The 19635-nt window shown below is 40.5% G+C and overlaps 1 protein-coding gene across 1 annotated transcript; it reads left to right on the top strand.

Moving 5' to 3' along the window:
- Positions 1-1914: 1914 nt before the first annotated feature.
- On the top strand, positions 1915-17818 carry wsb1 (WD repeat and SOCS box containing 1). The gene is made up of 9 exons (XM_061072462.1): positions 1915-2277; positions 3847-4015; positions 6849-7132; positions 8699-8830; positions 9778-9878; positions 12126-12298; positions 12731-12844; positions 13947-14054; positions 15570-17818. Exons 1-9 carry the CDS (start codon positions 2238-2240, stop codon positions 15730-15732), a joined length of 1284 nt encoding a protein of 427 aa, XP_060928445.1. The 5' UTR covers positions 1915-2237; the 3' UTR covers positions 15733-17818.
- The last annotated feature ends 1817 nt before the right edge of the window (positions 17819-19635 follow it).

Genomic DNA, 19635 nt, shown 5'->3' with positions numbered 1-19635 from the left:
ACATGCAAACCAAGACAGTTTCACATGATGAACATTGTACTTAAGGATCTATATGTTGTGTCTAAGTAGAGTCTGACCTTTATAGGGGTTGAACTGAAATTGGAACCCCAAATGAGGAAACCTTTTATTTTGACCAATCAAATGTGAGTACATATGAACAGAGATTCGTAAAGACTACCTTAAATCACATTCTATGTTATCACTCTTACCTGAGGGAGGAAATTAGAGAGGAATAGGAGAAAAACAGTAAATATGTTGAACTTTACTTTGAAAAATCTCCAAATCTATACAGTACAAATGTTTGATATTGAGTATGTAGGTAGTCAGAGAGGTCCTGAACACAGGCATGTCAGTCTCTCTCTGAACTTACTGAGCAAAGTGTTTTTAAAGTACTTTGAAGTATCCTGAAATGTTCTATTCCACAGTGAAAATATTGGACTTTACATTGAAAAATCTCCAAATCCATTCAGTAATGCAAAGCATTTGAAAAGCTGTTTGTGTAATTATTACAAATCCTAGATTTGCGACTGTTGCCAATCTTAGTGCATCTAGATGAAATATGTTGCTGGGACTGGTGCTTTGGGGCTTGGTCTATCTGTTTCCACATGTATTTTATCTAAAACTATTTAACATGCAAATTCACACCCTTTGCCAAGTTTTGTGAGTTAAAAAACATGTTAAGACTGATATGTTTGAATAAATTAATGCATTTTATATATTTCTTCCATTGTTAGATGTTTTCCTCTGTTAACGACTAATGTAAATGCAGATTTTGTTATTTTCACTACTGCACACGTTTTGAAGACCCGTTTACGCATTTATTTTGAAGGGCGAGATATCATAGTTCCTATGTCACTTCATGCTTCTTGTTTTCATGCACCTTTGGGGAACTGGGTTGTTCAAACATTATGAGATGATTGAAGACAAGCCAAACAGTGTCACGCGCTCAAAATAATGGCAGCTTGGCGCATGTCATAACTCACTTACGACAAACTGATAAAACTTGTATCTTTCTTTGCTGGGTGATGGTGAGAAGGGTGAAAAGATTAAATGAATATAATTACATTTTTAGTGTTTTCAATGACTTTTAGGTATTATTCGGTCGGGGTGGATACAATAAGAGAGAGACTATTTTCAGGAGTTGTACATGTGTACAGAGGCAACTGGACTTGCTTGTGTTTCTTGAAGGGTATCTGTTTCTTGAAGGGTATCTGTCACTGCCATACACTACAGACTTATGTGTCCAACAGAAGTAGGGGAATTATTATTGACAAGTTTATGCGGCAGGAGGTGAAGACGCCAGGCAATGACACCAGTTTTAAATTAAGCGTGGTCTTAAATAGCAAAATGAGAATTTATTTTAATTAATTTGCATTGACAAATAAAAGTTTTAAATACACTGCTATGTTCAATTTCACCGTTGTTTTCGGAAAAAAAAACATTCTATAATTCATCATTCAGTAGACTTGGCCTATTTCATCATAACTCCTTAAAAAACAGATTTATTGCTTACAAAAATGCTTGATAAAATAAAAATCAAATGTCGACTAATACACTTTTATACATTTTTTATTAGCTATAGAATATTTGCGTTGGCTGAAAAACTCAGGCAGCAGTATTGTGAGTATGTAGGCTACTAAAACACAATCTCAACTAAAATCATAAGCAGAACCTCAGTGGGGATTTTTCACTTGTAAAGTTTTAGGTTTATCGTTTGAAGTGTTGAAAGACTCCGCCAGCTGGTGGCAGTAATGCGCCATTCTGTTGTTTGTTGTCAAAATAAGGAAACCATGATGAAAAAAAAGACGAAGGGGGGAGGTGTTTTAATAGTATTACCGTGGCAACTGTGCTGACGTAGAAGGGGAAACCCCTCCCACTGTGTTATGATCGCTTCCTCCTCTGCTTCTAGTCAGAAGCCATTTGTTTCCCCAACGATCGCCTTCACGCCTCCAGCACCGAGCAGTGTCACTGGGATCCTGAGAGTGTCAACACGGAGCAGCTGAGCGGCGGATCCAACAGGAAACTGTAATACAGTCTTCTGTGGAGGACGTGACGGCTGATTACACGACGACTGTAGTTTCCATCCGGGACGTTGCGCTCGGCGGAGGGATTCGGCCGGATTTCGCAGACATCCGAAGAGGAGAAGCCACCGTCTCAATCCGCGCCGACTGATTATTTCCTCCCGGTTCTCATCGTTTCCTCGGCCGTGCTTGGACTTTTCTCCTGCGCTCATTTAGATGGCAAGCTTCCCAGACTCTGTAAACCAAAAAGAAATAGGTAAGTAGGCGTGCTGCATGTGGGTTAGGTCTGTGATAGTCCCGGGAGGAGCCTGGTAGAGCCCACCTCACACGGTTGACCCGGTTTAACCCGGTTTACCCGTTAGCACGTCTCTTACGGTCTATAATGTAGTCTATCGTGTTTTGAAGAGGTAAAACACATTAGCATAAAACGTCAGCTAGCTTAAATGGTCTCTCGGCACAGTACCCAGTGTTGGGCGGAAGTGGTTAAGCTGCTATTTTATCTACACAATAAAGTGTAGCTGACCTATATTGTATTATTATTGTTTCACGTCATGTTTAGTGTATGTTGAGAACACTTCCGCCCGCGCAGGACTTTAAACGCTGCGTAGGAGATTCTCCGGAGCCACTGTTCACCGAGCCCCGGGGCGACTCCAGATCCGTGTGTCTGGAGCGGAATGTGGGTTAAATGCTGCTCCAGCGCCGTCCTGGTTGAATAAAACTATGACCTCCAGCCGGTATAACACATTCCAGTTCGGACTATCGGTTCATTTTGTGTATCTCTTCGTGCTTTTTCATGAATTATTGTTGATAAATGCTCTTTAGTGTGGCGGGGTTGCTTCCCTCCCCCACACACCAGCAGCAGATGATTCATATCCTCACCGACACGACACGTACGTGCGTGTGTGTACGATCACCAGTGTTAGCTCGGTTGTTTCATTTTCACATACAGCTTCTTCTTCAGTGTAGTATTTGAACACATGGTTTTTCCTTTTTGTCTGAATCTGTAACTTTCGCTTGTTGCAGAATCACAAACTTTGATATGTATGTAACTCTTTATTCAACCTCATGGGGGGTTTTATATTTACCTCCAGTGTGCTTACAAAGATGAATCAACTCATTCTTCCCCAGTATTTACATTAACATACCCCTCTGCAAAATCCATAGTTTAGGTGTATTACTTTTTAATAAACTGTTATCACCAATGAAATAACGTGTTTAAAAAGTGGTTCAAATTTGGATTTTATTTTTCAAATATGTTAAAGTAAACATGGTCATATTTTTCAATTCCCCCCCTCACTGGTGATAACAGCTGCTTCCTGTATTTTATGTGCAGTTGTGAAATTGTTGGTATTAGTCCATCAGTTGAGTTTCCGTAAACTAGAAGAATGAAAAGGGAAGTGTTCTCAGATCTGAAGGCCTCATGCGTATGGGCTCCGGGAAGTTTAAAGTCTATTCACTCAGAGCTCAAACATGGATAAAGTATGTCATATAATCAAATATATATATAGTGTTTATATATATGTGTTTCATCAGTATGTTTAGTTTATTATACCTTCAAAAATCGTGCACACTGTCGTTTCAATCAATTATACTACAGCACATTTCACTTATTTCTCTTGTTGTCATCATGTATCTAGCTCCCCACCCACTGTTTCTGTAAAAATGATTCGGTTAACACTTAAGCCAATCAGATGCCTGCATCAGAGTGAGGATGTCACTTTCGGATGATTGGAATTCTTGCGGTTGGGCCTGAGTAAACAGAGCGGTTATAAAGAGTTAATAAGTGATCCTATAGCTGAAGTAACCTTGTTGTTGTTTTTTCCAGGTAAGGCTAAGTTCATTGCTGAACTCCTGGTGCCTGTTGCTCCCTTTGACCAGAAGTCCGGGCGTGAGGCTTGGACAGTAGCCTTTGCACCCAATGGTTCCTACATCGCTTGGTCTCAGGGTCGTCGCATTGTCAGGCTCATTCCCTGGGAAAAATGCCTGAAGAGCTTGTAAGTGTTGATACTTGTTTGCACTCAGTCACTACAACTGCCTTAAGAAGGCAACCATGTTCATTCCAATGCAGCAACAATAATAACAGTAAAACAGAGATTATTAAATGTTCTCGAACAGTATTTACTGTTAAAAAAAACACTCCAAATGTGTGAGCAAACTTTGTAAAGATATCAGAAAACTTTGTCTTGATCACAAGCATGCAGGAGGTTTTATTCATAATTTGTGAAAACAAGAGAAGCCCTTGTAATCCAGGGGTAACATGCCGACCATGAGCTGCACGATTCCTTGAATTCCAGCATGTTACTCTTTTTGACCGTTATTCCCCTTCTCTCTCACCTTACCTCCTATCATATTTCTACCGTTGACATGGTAGTAAAGGCATAAAATGCATTGTAAATAGTTCACCCATAACCTAGTTCCACTTGTTTTGAACCCCTTTTCACGAGTCATTGCTTCTTAGAATCTGGAACGCCATGTTGTCTGCGCGCAGCCACGTGTTGGCTTGTTTGTTTTAGTGTAAACAAGCAGAGGCATAACAAGGAGTCCTATTGGTACAAGACCTCTGTATAAACGGTTTGTTAAATACTACAGTGACCAGCTGTTTCAGAAAACCACTATGCTTTATAGCATATACTGTATTTGTGAGCCGTTTTTACACTATGCAAAATTTGTTGATTGCTGTTTGTAAATGCACCATTCAAAATAAGGTTGGAACGCAGTCAATCCGATAAATATCAAAATATTTTTTGATTGTTTTGCAGCGGTTACGTTCTAGAGATTGAAGAAAAAGCTGCACTTCAGCATAACCCTGTGGGAAGGTGCAGTTTTTCTGGATTTTCTGAGAATGTAGCTGGCGTGCGCACTTCTATCTGTTTGCTGTGGCACCTTCTCTGTATGTTTGTTTTGCTCAGCCAGCCCTCCCCCAAACAGATATAGAGGCCTATGTTTCTGTTTACATCCATGTCACAGGCCGTCAGAAATGCTGATGTAACCTGATCACTCCTTTTAGAGTCCCTTCCGTGTGCTCCATGCCCTGTTATTGGCTGGAGGATTCACACCCACTGCCCAAAGGTTGCTGCTTAGAAATGTAACAAACAAATCAAAATAACATACAGGTAGAGGGCAGGGTGTCTGCAGATGAATACAGCCCCCCACACTTCTAATGGGTTATTAGTGATGGCGTAGAGTAGACTGATAGTTGTTGTATGGGTAAATTAATGGTTTATTTCCTTAGGGGGAACCAATGGGCTGAGAGCCTCAGACAAGGAGTGGTGAAGTCAATAATTATAGACCTACAAACTAATACGTTGATGGACTTTTCATATATATATGTGGATAGAGAGCCATTTTTTTTATGCATTAAGATTAATCTAGAATAACATTGACACACTCTCACAGAGCCACTGAACAAAGCCCGACTTGATGGCTTCTGTTTAACTTGAAGTGACAAAAGGCATTTACAATCTAAATCCAGCCCGTTGCATTTGAGTTCGTTGCGACATTCACACAGACTAACTCTACTTTGTCAAACTCAAGGGCACTCCTCTGCAGTTTAGTGATATATCACTGGAATTATGTAAACCAGCGAATTCCCCTGAGATTAACATGCACCTGAATTCCATCTCATTGGTTTAATGCCATGTTGAAATACAGAAGTCATGAGTGGAGATGAGCAGGGGTATGATTCAACAGGCGTATTTGCAGTAACATTTTATTGCTACAAATTGAGTCAGGTTTTATCTTTTGTAGCTGTTAGACAGCGGAGAGCCCCAAATCCTTAGTTGTACTGCTTTACATAACAAGTTCTAATTTGCTCTCTTGTTGAATGTTAATAGATCAGAATTTTAAAAAAAATTGGTGCAAACCTATGTGCCTGTAGAACTTTCCAGCAGCTTATTTGTCCCCAGAATCCCAAACTAATGCAGGAATGAACACAAAGAGGTGCTCCACAGTGCCAAGGACACGTGGCTCGCTTTATCACCTCTCTTTCTGCTTAATAGGCTCTTTTTCCAGTCCATCAGACCTTGTGACTCTCATATTGAAATTGTTTGTAGAACAAGTACTTATTGTTCCAAAATATCATGCTGGTTAGCTGCTTCTTTCCTGCAGTGCACACAAAACAAATACCAAACATTGCAGCTGTTAAACCACATTTAAGATTTACGCAGAGTCGAGCTGTGAGGACATGACTTTTTACTCCAGCTACACAGCAGGGGATAGCCAGACTGCTGTGGTCCTGCTTGGTAGCTCGGCCAACCTGCAAATGCCTTCCACACACTGTGCCAGTGTTGCTCAATTGCTAATGGTCAGTCATGGCTGAGAAAGCCAACCCAGGCCCAGGGAGAACATGCCATCTCTTCATAGAAAGGCCCAACCAGCCAGCTGGATCAAACTCAGAATCTCCTTGCTGTGAGGCAACAGCGCTGCGTCATGTTTGTTCACTCACTGCTGATACAAACCAAACTGTTCCCACTGTTGCCTCTTCACATTCAAACACCCTTATATACTTAGTCATTGGAACTTAAATGGCGCTGATACACCTGAACAAAAGCCGGCCTAATTAACCAAATATGGATAAATTGCTTACAATATGGTGGGAAGTGGTTTGAGTCAAGCATGCCAACAACATTTCAACAAGGTTTACACATGTGTTTATGTTGAGGTGCAAGAGAAAAACCCCTGCCAGTATTGCTCAACAGCTTGCAGTTGTTTATGGCATGGCTAACCTTTTTTTGCAGCAATTTTGAACATAGTGAAACTACATCCTCTTAACTTGTCATGCCCACTGACCACCTCTTGTATATGTTTCTCCCCTCTCTGTTATCACAGTTCAGCTAGCCAGTCTGGAGTGGGAACCAATGCCTCGAGCCCGCGGCGCTTATCCTGTCAGAGCAGTGACGGAGGCCAGCTCATCCCAGCGTCCGGTGAGCCATGCGAACACACCATCGACTGCGGGGACATTGTCTGGGGCCTGGCCTTCGGTTCCTCTGTGCCCGAGAAGCAGAGTCGCTGTGTAAACATCGGATGGCACCGCTTCAAGTTCGGCCAGGACCAGCTGCTACTGGCGACAGGCCTCAACAATGGTCGCATCAAGATCTGGGATGTTTACACTGGTGAGAACACATTCGAGTTAATAGAAGTAGTTAAGCCTTAACTACCTCTTCTCCTTCATCTGTTGAAAATCAGACTCTGTGATTAGAATAAATTGAGAAAACCTTAATTCTCTGTCAGCTCATACAGTAAACCCATTATCACTGCCCTTCAACACTTTGCCTGGAAATGCAATGATTAAATACAGTTTTTCTTTGCTCTAATCTATCTATTGTATATTGGTGGGATAGGTTTTCTATTCTTTAGGCGTTTTCACTAATGGTTTCAGATTGCGATAAATTCAAGTCAACCTAAATGGATCCCTTTAAACTACTTATGTGTGTGTTCAATCCACTTATTGATCAGCTAACCTTCATTGGATTTGTTGCATCCCAGAATGTAACTCACGCCTTTTTATCAGCTGCTCCAAATTTCTGTTTTCTGCAAGAATGAGGATTGCATTTGAAAACTTGAGAAAACACATGCCTCTGCCAGAGCTAACACTGTATCTCGCCATGTTAAAATATTGAAAACAAAATTCTGAATGAGGTCATGAACCTGGATTTCCTCCAAAATGTAATACGTTCTTCATTTGCTCATGCACCACTCCTCAACAACATTTCATGGAAAGTAGGTCAGTTTCCTCCTCCTCCTTCATGGAGGCAACACAATGAAAAAGAAAGGCTTGGAGAACGGAAACCAGTAGTAACATTATTATAGGCACACTGTGAGTAGAAATGAAGGGAATCTCGTCATTAGTAGGTTTAGTGAAAACAGGTCTCCACCAGAGCTGTCACTTTTTGTTTTAAAATGTAACTTCTATTCAAATGGGGAAATAATTATATGAACCACCTTTTGCACCAAGGCCTTACCTTTCTTAATACTTGCGTATAAGATAAATGTGGAGGCGATACCTTGCTGTTACTTAATGTATGAAAAGCACTGCCATACTCTATAGCCAGAACAATTCTGATCTCACCTGCTTATCTGCCACCAACGTGAGGCAGGGGAGGCACCAGAAATGAGTGGATCAACTCTGGAGCCTGGTCGAAACCCCTACTGTTCACCACACTGATAGTCAGGACTCTTTCCAGAAGCTCTTTAAAAGCCATTACCAATAACTCAGCGTGATTCATATACACAGTAGTGTGCTTGAACACATGCTATCACATGATATCTGTCCAGTGTAGGCTCAGTGCTGTAGTCAGAATTGATCCTGGGATTATGTTTGAATGTGTTCAGTAGACGTTAAAGTTGTGTTTGTCATTGCACTCGTGCCCTTTAAGAATGTATCTGTATTTTCAGTGATATAAGAAGACTTTAATCAAAGATCAGGTTGTTTCATTTGTTTTATTTTATTTTATCTCGACCCCACAGAACTGGAAGATTTGAGGGTTGTGTCTGTTAACAATATATTTACAGATATTTTCATTCCAGTGATCTCTTGATAGACTAGACCTGCTGTACATGAGAACTGCTCTGAATAAACTTCTGTTAGAATTGATTCTATATAAATCAATTGGACGTAAATTGACTTGTAGTTGCACTGAGAGATAAGTTCTTCACTAATCTGTTTGTTGTAATGGCAGGAAAACTGTTGCTGAATCTGATGGACCATACTGATGTAGTGCGAGACTTGACCTTTGCTCCTGATGGCAGCCTCATGCTGGTCTCTGCATCCAGAGATAAGACCCTGCGTGTGTGGGACCTCAAAGATGATGGTATGTAGATGACCTGTCCTTGTAGAAAGCTACCATTTATATTCAGCATTCTCAGCTGTAATGATCCCGGGCCTTTAATGCAGAGAACAGTCCAGCTAATGCCTAATCTATTTCAGGATGTAAATGTCTGGGGAGAAATTAAGTGACACACAGATACTGTGGGAGACCTTTATCTGTTGTATGGTCTGTGTGAAGACACTTCAAACCTTAACTGCTATGACCTGCCTCTCTTCCATTAATTGTTATCAAGTCAGTTAAAATCAGTTAAATGCTGCTTATACGCCATTTATTGTTAATTGGCTCAAGCTCAATGTATAAAAATATATTTGTAGTTGGTGTTGTCTCAACAAAAGGACAAGTCTGATGAAATCTTGTATTTTTGTCTTACTGTCAAAAAGTTTAATGAAAATACCAAAACCAACACTTCTTACTACGTAACAGTAAATGTATATTAATCTGCTGCTAAAAATTATTTACAACAAATACTTTTCCTCATATCTAAACACATTTTTGGACCACAAGAGAATGTGGAAATGAACATTACAATAAATCAAAACTCTGACTTATTGCGAAGGTTTCCATGTAGATCATGTCTTCCATGTTAATAAGAAACATAATTTATATTGCACCTTTTTAAAAACAGTTACAAGGTGCTTTACAAGTTAAAAATTTACAATTTAAGGCAAACAATATTAAACTATTAAAAGCAAATCTAAAATCACAGCATTTGGGCACAGCTACAAAAATAAAATTTGTTACAGATGAGAGAAGAGTTAAAGCAAGCTAAAATAAAACTTTGTTCCATTATTAACATAGTCGGTAGGTTCAATAATAAAGGTGCACACCACATTTCTACAGCATCAAAAGAATGATCCATTATGTGTGGTTTGTGACGGCTTGTAGCTTTGAGAGTAAAAGACGTGGTGCACTGCTCGATTGTCTTGCAGGTAACATGGCAAAGGTTTTGCGGGGGCATCAGAACTGGGTCTACTGCAGCGCCTTCACCCCAGACTCCTCCATCTTGTGCTCAGTTGGCGCCGGCAAAGCAGTACGTATACAAGTTCCTTTTTACTGACTTAAATGGGTTGTCTAGCTAATCTGTTTGCAGTGGCTTGTGTTCAGTTATGCTTGATCAACCTACAAGTTAAAACACTCCTCATCTGCCCGTCCTCCCAGTCCCACCACAGAACAAACTGCTTGGTGTCTTTATACGTTGAGCTAACTGCACCTAGATTCTGTTTGGTTTTTGTTTGCATTGGGGGGGGGGGGGAAGGATTTTGGTGTTTGCATGCAGAGCAGACCACTGTTTTCACTATTGTTATTTACCATACATACATTATAGCCCTTAAGGCCTATATGTTTCTGGATACTGATTCTACAGACTGGCCACCATTCGTTCACCTTATCTACAGTGTTGCAGCTCTACATTTACATAGTGGTAATGGTAGACATGGTGGTAGCTTTTGTAGGTTGTGTGTGTCCCTACAGTGTGTGTCTTGCTCTCCCTGTCACAGGTGGGGGCAGAGCTCAGTGTGTGATTGGTTTTGAAAGGACCGCCGCGCTGACATTTTGAGCAGCCGGTGTAAACCGGGGACGCACAATGCGCAATGCCCAAAAGCCTGGCCAGGGGCAGCCTGGCACCTGACCAGCAAGGTCAATCTGTACGTAGGTGCTGCTCCGTGTCTGTCTTCCTCTGCTGTTGCAGTTCCTTTGTTTATTTTATTAATTTCAGTCTAAAACTCTCATTAAACTGGTGCTTAAATTATCCCCTCTATTCCACCTCAATCCCCACCTCTCCCCCAAACCTACCTTCACCTCTCCCCCCACCTCATCTTTAGATAGCACCATCAACCATCTGCACATACTAGATTCTCTTCTGTTATGAGGATTTCTGTGACTGTCACTTTAAATGTTTCCTTTGTGACATTGTACTGCTGTCAGTGGCAAGTTAGATAAAACAGTTCAGCCACAAGAGTTTAACAACCAACCTGCCAACTCCCCCCTTTGTTACGCAGCACTCACACATACGCGTTGATTTAATGCTTGATGGTGACCATGTCTTATACTTGATGCCGGTGCAATCGCCATAATAACCACAGCCAATCAATTTCCCACTTGGGACACAACATAATCCACGCAGTGCTAAAGGGAAGCACATTGGAAATGAACTCAACTCTACAGCCAGATGAGCACACAGCAGGCTCACTTTCTCTCCAGGATCTTTATGTTGCGGATGTCAGGCAGGACCTTTATTTGAATTCATTTGGTTTGATTGGCTGATGCCTGCTCTGCATCTTGAAAAGTCAAGCTTTTCTTAACTTCCACCCCACATAACTCATTGTGAAGCTGTGCAACCACAGTGCAGTTTGGCAACGCATTCTGTCGCCACATTTAAACTGAATGGGGAGAGTTTCCAAAGCGGTCGTGTGAGTGCTCCGTAAGTGTTAGCCAACAGCTACCATTGCTTTCTACAACTGCTGTCTGCAGGTTTCATTTAACTGTTAATATAAATAAATAATTATGAAACCAGTGCCTTTGCAGAGCACTTGTGCCACACACATGTCAGCTTTTCCCTTGAAACTTCTATTCGAACAAATCTGAAAAAAACTGCTGATAAATTGACCAGTTAAGTGGCAACTTGTCTATCTACAGGAATTCAACAGGAAAAATATGTAAAGCTAAAATTCAGACCATGGCTGACTGTTAAAAGCAAAAGCCTTCCAGAGATTATCACCTTTCTCTCAGTCTGTATTTGTATGAATGTGTGCACTTTGCCAGAGGTATCAACCCTTTGGCCATAAAATATTCTTTTCTCTTGCAGTATCTGTCTCTCTTCGTAGGCTTCTGCCGGGGGTGCGAGCCTCTTGTAAACACTGAACTAAAACTCTGAAAGTGGGAACCAGTGGAGTAAAATTATGTTACCATAAGTTACTGCTTGTTTTATTTTCTCTTTGTCTAGAAACTTTTTTTTACATAATAGAAGTGTTTATTTAGTATGTTTAATAACACTTAAGTGTTGATGTAGTTTAATGTTGGATTACTAATAATAATTGTCAGTGTAGGTGAAGTGGTGCATTTTGACGTAGCATGTGCTCTCGTTTGTTTGGTCTTTCTTAATGTTACAAAGCTTTAACATGACACTGAGCACCTTAATTGAATTCTGTTTTGATGCCTGTTGCATAATTTAATTTCTAAATGTTTTATGTGAGGATAGTAATACTAACTATAACATAGCTCACCTGTACTGTTTCCATATCATTCCATAGGCTATAACAGTCCCCTCTTCGCATTGCAGGTGTTTCTATGGAACATGGATACGTACACGTTGATCCGGAAGCTGGAGGGGCACCACAATGACGTGGTGTCCTGTGACTTTTCACCAGATGGGGCCCTGTTGGCCACTGCCTCTCATGACACCAGGGTCATTGTATGGGACCACCACAAAGGCACCATCCTGCTGGAACTTGGGTAAGACAAAGGCAGAGGGTGTCATAACCATACAAATCCATTTACCAGTTATTAGAACTTTAGCATCTTTACTTAAAGTCTGTTTAAAAAGCTTGAATTACCTTTTATGACGAAATATTGTTTTTTTTTATAGTTTGTTGTGTGAGGTCACATGAGTCACAAGGGGAATTTGGAGGATAATGGTAAATGCTAAAACTGTGTAAATTGGGTCATTAAGTAGATGTATTGTCCATTGTCTATCATTGCTAACATTAGCTGTTGGTCATATAACAAATATTCCTTTAATGAATTGAGCTGTACTGGAATTGAACAAGTTCACTGCTTAATTTCAACTGAATGAAAGTTTGCTTTTCATTTATCAAGTCATACACGCATCAACTTTTTTTTTACATGTGTCACTGTTATTGAACCCGTACTCTCATCCTTCTCCAGCCATCTGTTCCCTCCTCCATCACCCATTTTTGCTGGAGGGTCAAATGACCGCTGGGTTCGCAGCGTGAGCTTCTGTCCTGACGGTCTCCACATCGCCAGTATCACCGATGACAGGTAAGACACTAACATACATCTCAGTGTCCACTTTTGTGTTTGATTGACTTTAGTGGTGAATCTCTGAGTTGACTTTAATACCTTTCCTTATCACTTCTATAGGAACTTTTTTTCTTTATATGTGAGCTTGTTTAAAATGAAATGGTTAGAATATCAGTACTTTCAATATGAAACCTCAAAATTCATTATCATTTTACAATGCCTCAGTGTGAAGACCACTGTTGACTTCTATGGTGTCCAAAAGCAGGGCTATTTCAGCAAGAGCAGATAATCAAGAACAAACATCTATATTTCGAAGCATTGAACTCCTGAAAGGTGACTTCAGTATAAGCCCTGACAAACCCATGTGTTCATCCGAGTTCCTCTCATCAGGATGTTTGTTCACTTAAGTTGTTTTTTTCCACAAGCCTATTAGTGCACGCGGACAGATAATGTAAACAGCAGAGCGAAGCAGAAAAGTTCCACTGTTTGCTGCAGCTTGTTTTTAAGACCTGCTGGAGTCATGAGTCTTAATGGGGCCGGAGAGCACAGAGCTCCTGTATGTGGGTCTGTGTGGACGGGTCACATGCCTGTCACAGGGTAGCTATTAATCACTCTGGCCACTGGCTGGCCAAGCGCTGAACTGGTTGTGGAAAAAATGTCAATTAAAGCAGCAGCAGGAAGCTCCAAACATGGTAGCTGTGGGGGAAAACAGAGAGTGCAGCTTTCCTAATGAAGTTTTTTAGATAAAAACAGCCAGTTATAACGGTTTGATCAGCAGTGTAATGTATTTATTTTCCCTTCTGTAAAGATGCAGTATAAGTCATGCGAATGATTAGTAAGTGACTTTGTGTTCCCTCCACAGAAAGATGCAACATGTATTTCTATGGAATTTAAGATGTGCTTAGAAGAAATTAATCTCAGTGTTGTTTTTTTATCAGTAGATATCACAAAGTAAGGGGGCTGCTGCGTGCAGACAGAAAGCAAAGCAAAGTTTTCACTTCTCCACGTATACAGCATTATATCAGTCTAGACAGACATGAATGTAAACTGCTACTTGACTGGTTGGCGGACGCGTACAACCACACTACTGTAACTCAAGTTTCCTGTTTCTTTGGCTCAGACTGGTTCGTTTCTGGAGCATCGAGGAAAGGGCCCCTCAGGCCATCGCGCCTCTCACTAATGGCCTCTGCTGTGCCTTCTCTCCTGAAGGAAGTGTCCTTTCGGCTGGGTAAGACACCGACACATGTTCAGACACACACTATCCTAAATACACAGCCCACATTACAGAACATCAGCCACACCCTATTGACTTTTGCCTTTTTGATAAAGGAGCCAAAGGAGCCATGTTTATCTCATGGTGCCAATCTGCAGGACATGCACATTCTGAGATAGATTTAGTAGAGCAGTAATGTTAAATGATTCACTGTGATATCTGATAGTTTAGTATTATTTAGAACATTTTAATGATTTTTGATCTCATGTATAATTAAAAAAAAAACTGATTAGATAGACATGATTGAAAACAAAGGTCACAAAGTACAACCTTAATCAAAACAAGTCAGTTTACCTGTGATCACTGACAAAAAATGTATTATATTATAAATAAGATAATACTGGACCTGTGATAAGCTCAGCTTTGTCAGTTTTGGCCTGGGTTGTGTCTAATGCAACATGACTCCACATGGGGAGTAATAGACTGAAACATCAAAGATTTGAGGAGGGTACACAAGCATTATAGACAGAAAACAGGCTGTGACACAGCTGAAGCAGAGGTTAGGATGTACAGGATGAAACATGCTGAACAAAAACAGAGAACAGTGAGGGTCCTGGTAAAATGACACCGCACACAGTTCACTATTTACACAACCTTGCACTGAAAAACAGAGGGGTGAGTGTTTTTGCACCGGCAGGAGGATTATCTGTTCCAGTAAAAGATCAGAACGTGACCGACACTGCATGAACCTCCTCTACCTCTACAGACAAGGTCCGAGAAGAAATCAGAAAAAATGGTGTGAATTCTGAGAGCAAAATGAGTTAGTCTGGATCAGATAAGGTCTCCACAGAGCGGACAGTATAACATGCAGGAAGGAGTGAGCTGATATGGTTGTTCACAAGCACAAAGGTGTGTGTATATACTGTAGATAACGCTACAAATACAAGTTTGTAAACCGGAAACTGGTTGTAAAAAGTTTTTGCAGGACGATATATCATACTTTTTATCTATATTACTGAAAATGTGATGACTACAACCTGTCCAGGTGTGCCCCCTGAGATGAATTCTATATAAAGCACCTCTGGAGTTGAGGGATACAAAATATACAAAACAAACAATGGTCTCACTAATGGAGGGTGTAAGTGTCCAACCGGCAGCTGGTTCTTTAATGTTGACCTATGATAGTTTAGACTACATTTTCTGTTTTTCCACCTGGCAAACAATTATCTATCCTCACTGACCTAATTACCTCCAAACTCCCAGACACACTAGTGGAGCCACTACCATGACCCCCCCACCCCCTGGTGCACTCAGTCCACTTAGGGCCGCCCTTCACCCTGAACGCTTTTAGTCCTCCATGGCAACGGCATGTGTGTCTTATATTCAGCCATCAAATTTGATTTGTGTGTGTTAATGAACCCTCGGATGTTCTCGATAACAGAGGGTCATACTCCCTCTTCAGGTAACTGAACCAATTCAGAGCTGGTATTATGGGATATTTCGTCACCATTCTGTGTTCTGTCGTTGCAGGACTACCGATGGAAGCGTGCACTTCTGGGAGTCTCCTCGTAGCATTTCCAGTCTGCAGCACATGAGCAGGATGGCTCTCCGCCGGGTGATGACCACCCAGCAGGTGGAGACCCTGGCCATTCCTACTCCGCTCTGCGACTACCTGACTTACAAAGTCATCTAACTCCCACCCACCACCACCCCCCCAGCACCAGCTGACCCAACTGCACGTGCCGCAGCAGGGATATAGTGAAAAACCAATAAGTTCAGACACAAACAGTTTTCCATAGAACCTTGTTGAACTAATGGATGTGATCAGGACAGGTGGGAAAGGATACAACACTTTTGAAACCCTAGAGACACATCCTCATCTCAACCCCACACCAAATCCACTCACAGCTGAATATAGTTTTGTGTCGTACATATTTATTTTTGTATACGTGTGACGGGATCTCATACCATCCCTACCTGTAAGGTTAAGTTATTTCTAAGGCCATCATAGCAGGTTGTTACCTGTAAGTGTTCAGCTCCTCTGACTCTACCATGTTCTCATAACGCATCATCAGTCTGTCCTGAAATAGCTGTTGCACTTAAAGTGAGAAACTTTGCAGTGGTGCTTGCTCTTACTGTCAGGTCTCCTGTTGGCAAGTGGGTGAGCTAAAGGGAAGAGATACACTGGGTGTTTAACGGATGCAGGGTTTAGAAAGCTGATTCTCATTATCTGGAGTGATCATCGGTTATCGTTATCTCTTTTAAGATTTAAATATTTGTCTGAGACAGTATTTACACCATTATGGCAGTTATCACTGAAACCTAGATTTCTAATGTGACTAAGCAGTAGTTCTTCATATCCTATACAGATTTAGCATTTGCCAGATGTATCAGCCTTTAATGACCCAATACAGTATGTTTCCAATCGCATTTCTGCATTTTGGCCACATCAGAAACTGGCAGGGTCAGAATTCTTGATCTGGGTAAGGATATTTCCATTTATGTGGACTGCAGTGACTGTGTTGGTAATGCACCGAGAAAGGAATGTATTCACCGTGTTTGTCAGGCCTATCGAATGCACCCGTGGTGACAAAGGCTGAATGTAAACAGACAAAAACTCCACAGGGTACATTTAGAATCCTGCACTCATAATATTTACCAACAATCGGCTCAACCCTGACATGATGCAGGTGTAGCTCATCCAAAGTGTCACCCAAAAAAATATAAAACACTTCCCAAACTGGCAACAGAATGCTTGAATTTACTCTCCTGCCCTGTGGGGCAGTAAAAACCTTGTTTGAGGATTTCACACTAAAGCTGAGCACCTCTGCTGCTTAAGCGCAATATATATAGTTGAGCTTGTAAAAAACCCTGTATACAAATTTCCATGTGATATGTATGTATATACAAAATTGTACCATGTCCATATACAAATCGGTTTTCTCACTTTATTTTGTCATGGTTATGGTTATTCTGTTGAATATTTGTATTTTTGTATTATGTTCTCCTTTTAAATGTGAAATGTCAGCAAAACTACACGTCTTACAGCCCATCAGGGTGCTACTACATTACATTGCTTACATTACCCTTTTGTGCATGTCACTTTTAGACAGTGATGGTCACATTGTTATTGGGCCCTGTCACATTTTCTTTTCTATATGTAGAAAAACCCTGAAAGTATTCAACAGCAACCAACCAATCAGCTGCCAGACGCGGCCATCTGCTGTTAAATACCTTCATACCTGAAATATATGCACAGGCTTTGCAATGACTTTTATTTGTATTTTTTTTAAGATGCAGCTTTTTTGGTATGTTTGATTATTTTTTTCCAGTTTGTGTGTCAGTGAACGGAGGTGGGAAGAAGGGAAAGTGAGCGCTAACCTCTGTGTTTCTATAGGATGGTGGCTACTGAGCAGCTGTCAATCATTCTTGGCAATAAATTCTCTGACAGCGACTGCTAAAGCCAAAGGTTCCTTTTCAGATAGTGTGCGTGTGTGTAAATGGTCATTTTTATAATTTTCAGCTGAGGTTGTCTCAGAGGGTGCTTGGTTTATAAAGCTAAAGAGGGGTGTGCATGGTAAGAGTTTGTATAACTGCAAACATTGTGATTGGAAAAAGACAGTTCTGCCTCAGTGAGATGTAATATGAAGGGGCAAATATATCATATATATATATATATATATATATATATATATATGAATGTATTTAGTTCCTGCATTTTTTGGGGAGTGTGTGTGTGTGTGTGTGTGTAGTTCAATAAAGGCCTTTCGACATAACAATGCTGTTTGTTTTTTTCAGTGGGTGTCTGCACAAAATATCAGAAACATTTGAACATAATAAGCAACAAATGAAGCTCAGCGTAAGTCCAGTCAGGAAGACTTTGCCCCCATTCAATCAATCACAACTCTCTCACTCTCAACACTTAGTGTGACCCACTTATGAAACCAGCTGGAAGAGCACAGACACAAGTGTTTCAAACTTTGGAACAGTAAATATTAGATTACCTCATTGTGTTCATGTAGTTACGGTCTGACTCATAACTGGGCTCCAGGAGATTCAAGCATTCAGTAACGCCCTAATATCATGTCTTCAGTTACTCAGAACTCAGTGGAGTCACATGATCATAACTCATACCACATCACCCAGTTTTTATACAATATATTATTGTGTGCGTTACATTATGGGTAAAGAGAAAGAGTGGAACACTGAAAGTCAAAATTAACATCATCTTATTTAGCCTGTTTGACTTTTGAAATAGAAATAATGCACAGCAGTTGGAAACAACATTGAATGATTTCAAATGCGTGTCTCATTAACCCTTCATCTTATCAGCTTCATAGCTGGCATGTCTGTCTTAGTGGCCCAGAAAAGTGCAGTGTCAAATTTGGTGCAATTTGGACTCTTTGTGTGTTCAATATTAATACAAAATATTATAGACATGTTACCAGTGCTCTGGTATGTTTAGGATCACTTCCTGTTAGCCATTTTGTTTTGAAAGTAAAAGCACAGCGTTTGTTTTGTTGCTGCAATGCTTCATATCAAGCTGAATATCAGAGTTATTATTCAGAAGATTGTGTCAATTATCTTACAGACCTCAGAATGTTATATATATATATATATATATATATAAACCCCACACGTGAACAGTAATATAGAAAATACAGTTTCATTTAATGAAAAGCATTGACTCTAAAATCAAGTTCACTCTGCACCATAATGTCCAGCAAACAAACAATAAAAGGTGACATTATATTAGAACTGTTTGTCAATATTGACACGGAATAATTCTGAAGTAGCTCCAGAACTTAAACACAGGACAAGAGAACAGTTTACTGAATGAAGCAGAAATAATGGACTGGATCTTGACTGCTCCATAATAGCACAAAGCTATTAGATTATTAGCTGTCCTAGACATGTCCTGTCAGCCCACCACTTTAGTCCAGAGCAGGGGACAGACCCCTTCAGGCCGAAGAGGCGGCAGCGATCTGCTCTTCCTCAGTTACTGAATAGTATAACAATATTGTTTGTACTATGAGGTATTGCCAAAGTATGACTGTTAATTGATGGTGTATTATTTGAATAATACTAACATATATAGTATTCCTCTTGTACTGTATGTCACTTGGGATATAGGGGTGGTACAGTTTTGTGACTATTTACAATACCACAATTTTGTATGTAATTTATAATACTGTATCCTTTTTTAAATATTGTTAATGCAAATTCTCTGCTGAATTTGCTCTTTGTGGCACACCCATTATTATCTTTGCATCTCAAACTCAGATTACCTGAGGCGGATGGCAGGAATCGGAAAACTACTGTGCAGTGATCCTCCTGCACACACATGTCAGCTGAATGGAATTTACCAAAACTTTACAGGCTGCTGATGTAAAAACATCAGACGGCTTGACGACATGTGGAAGGGTCTGTTTACATGAAACATGTGGTTTGCTGAGACTAAAGAAGCTATTTTAAAAGCTCAGCATCTGTTTTCAGAGATCATTACAGGGTCCCAATAGCTCACTGACCTTACTGAGACCTAAGCTACACACTAGAGCTCATGAACAACACATGCACACTCACAGCAACAATAATT

The sequence above is a fragment of the Limanda limanda genome, chromosome 6 (genome assembly GCF_963576545.1).
Source record: "Limanda limanda chromosome 6, fLimLim1.1, whole genome shotgun sequence".
Classification (NCBI taxonomy): Eukaryota; Metazoa; Chordata; class Actinopteri; order Pleuronectiformes; family Pleuronectidae; genus Limanda; species Limanda limanda.
This window is presented reverse-complemented; position numbering and strand designations above follow the sequence as displayed.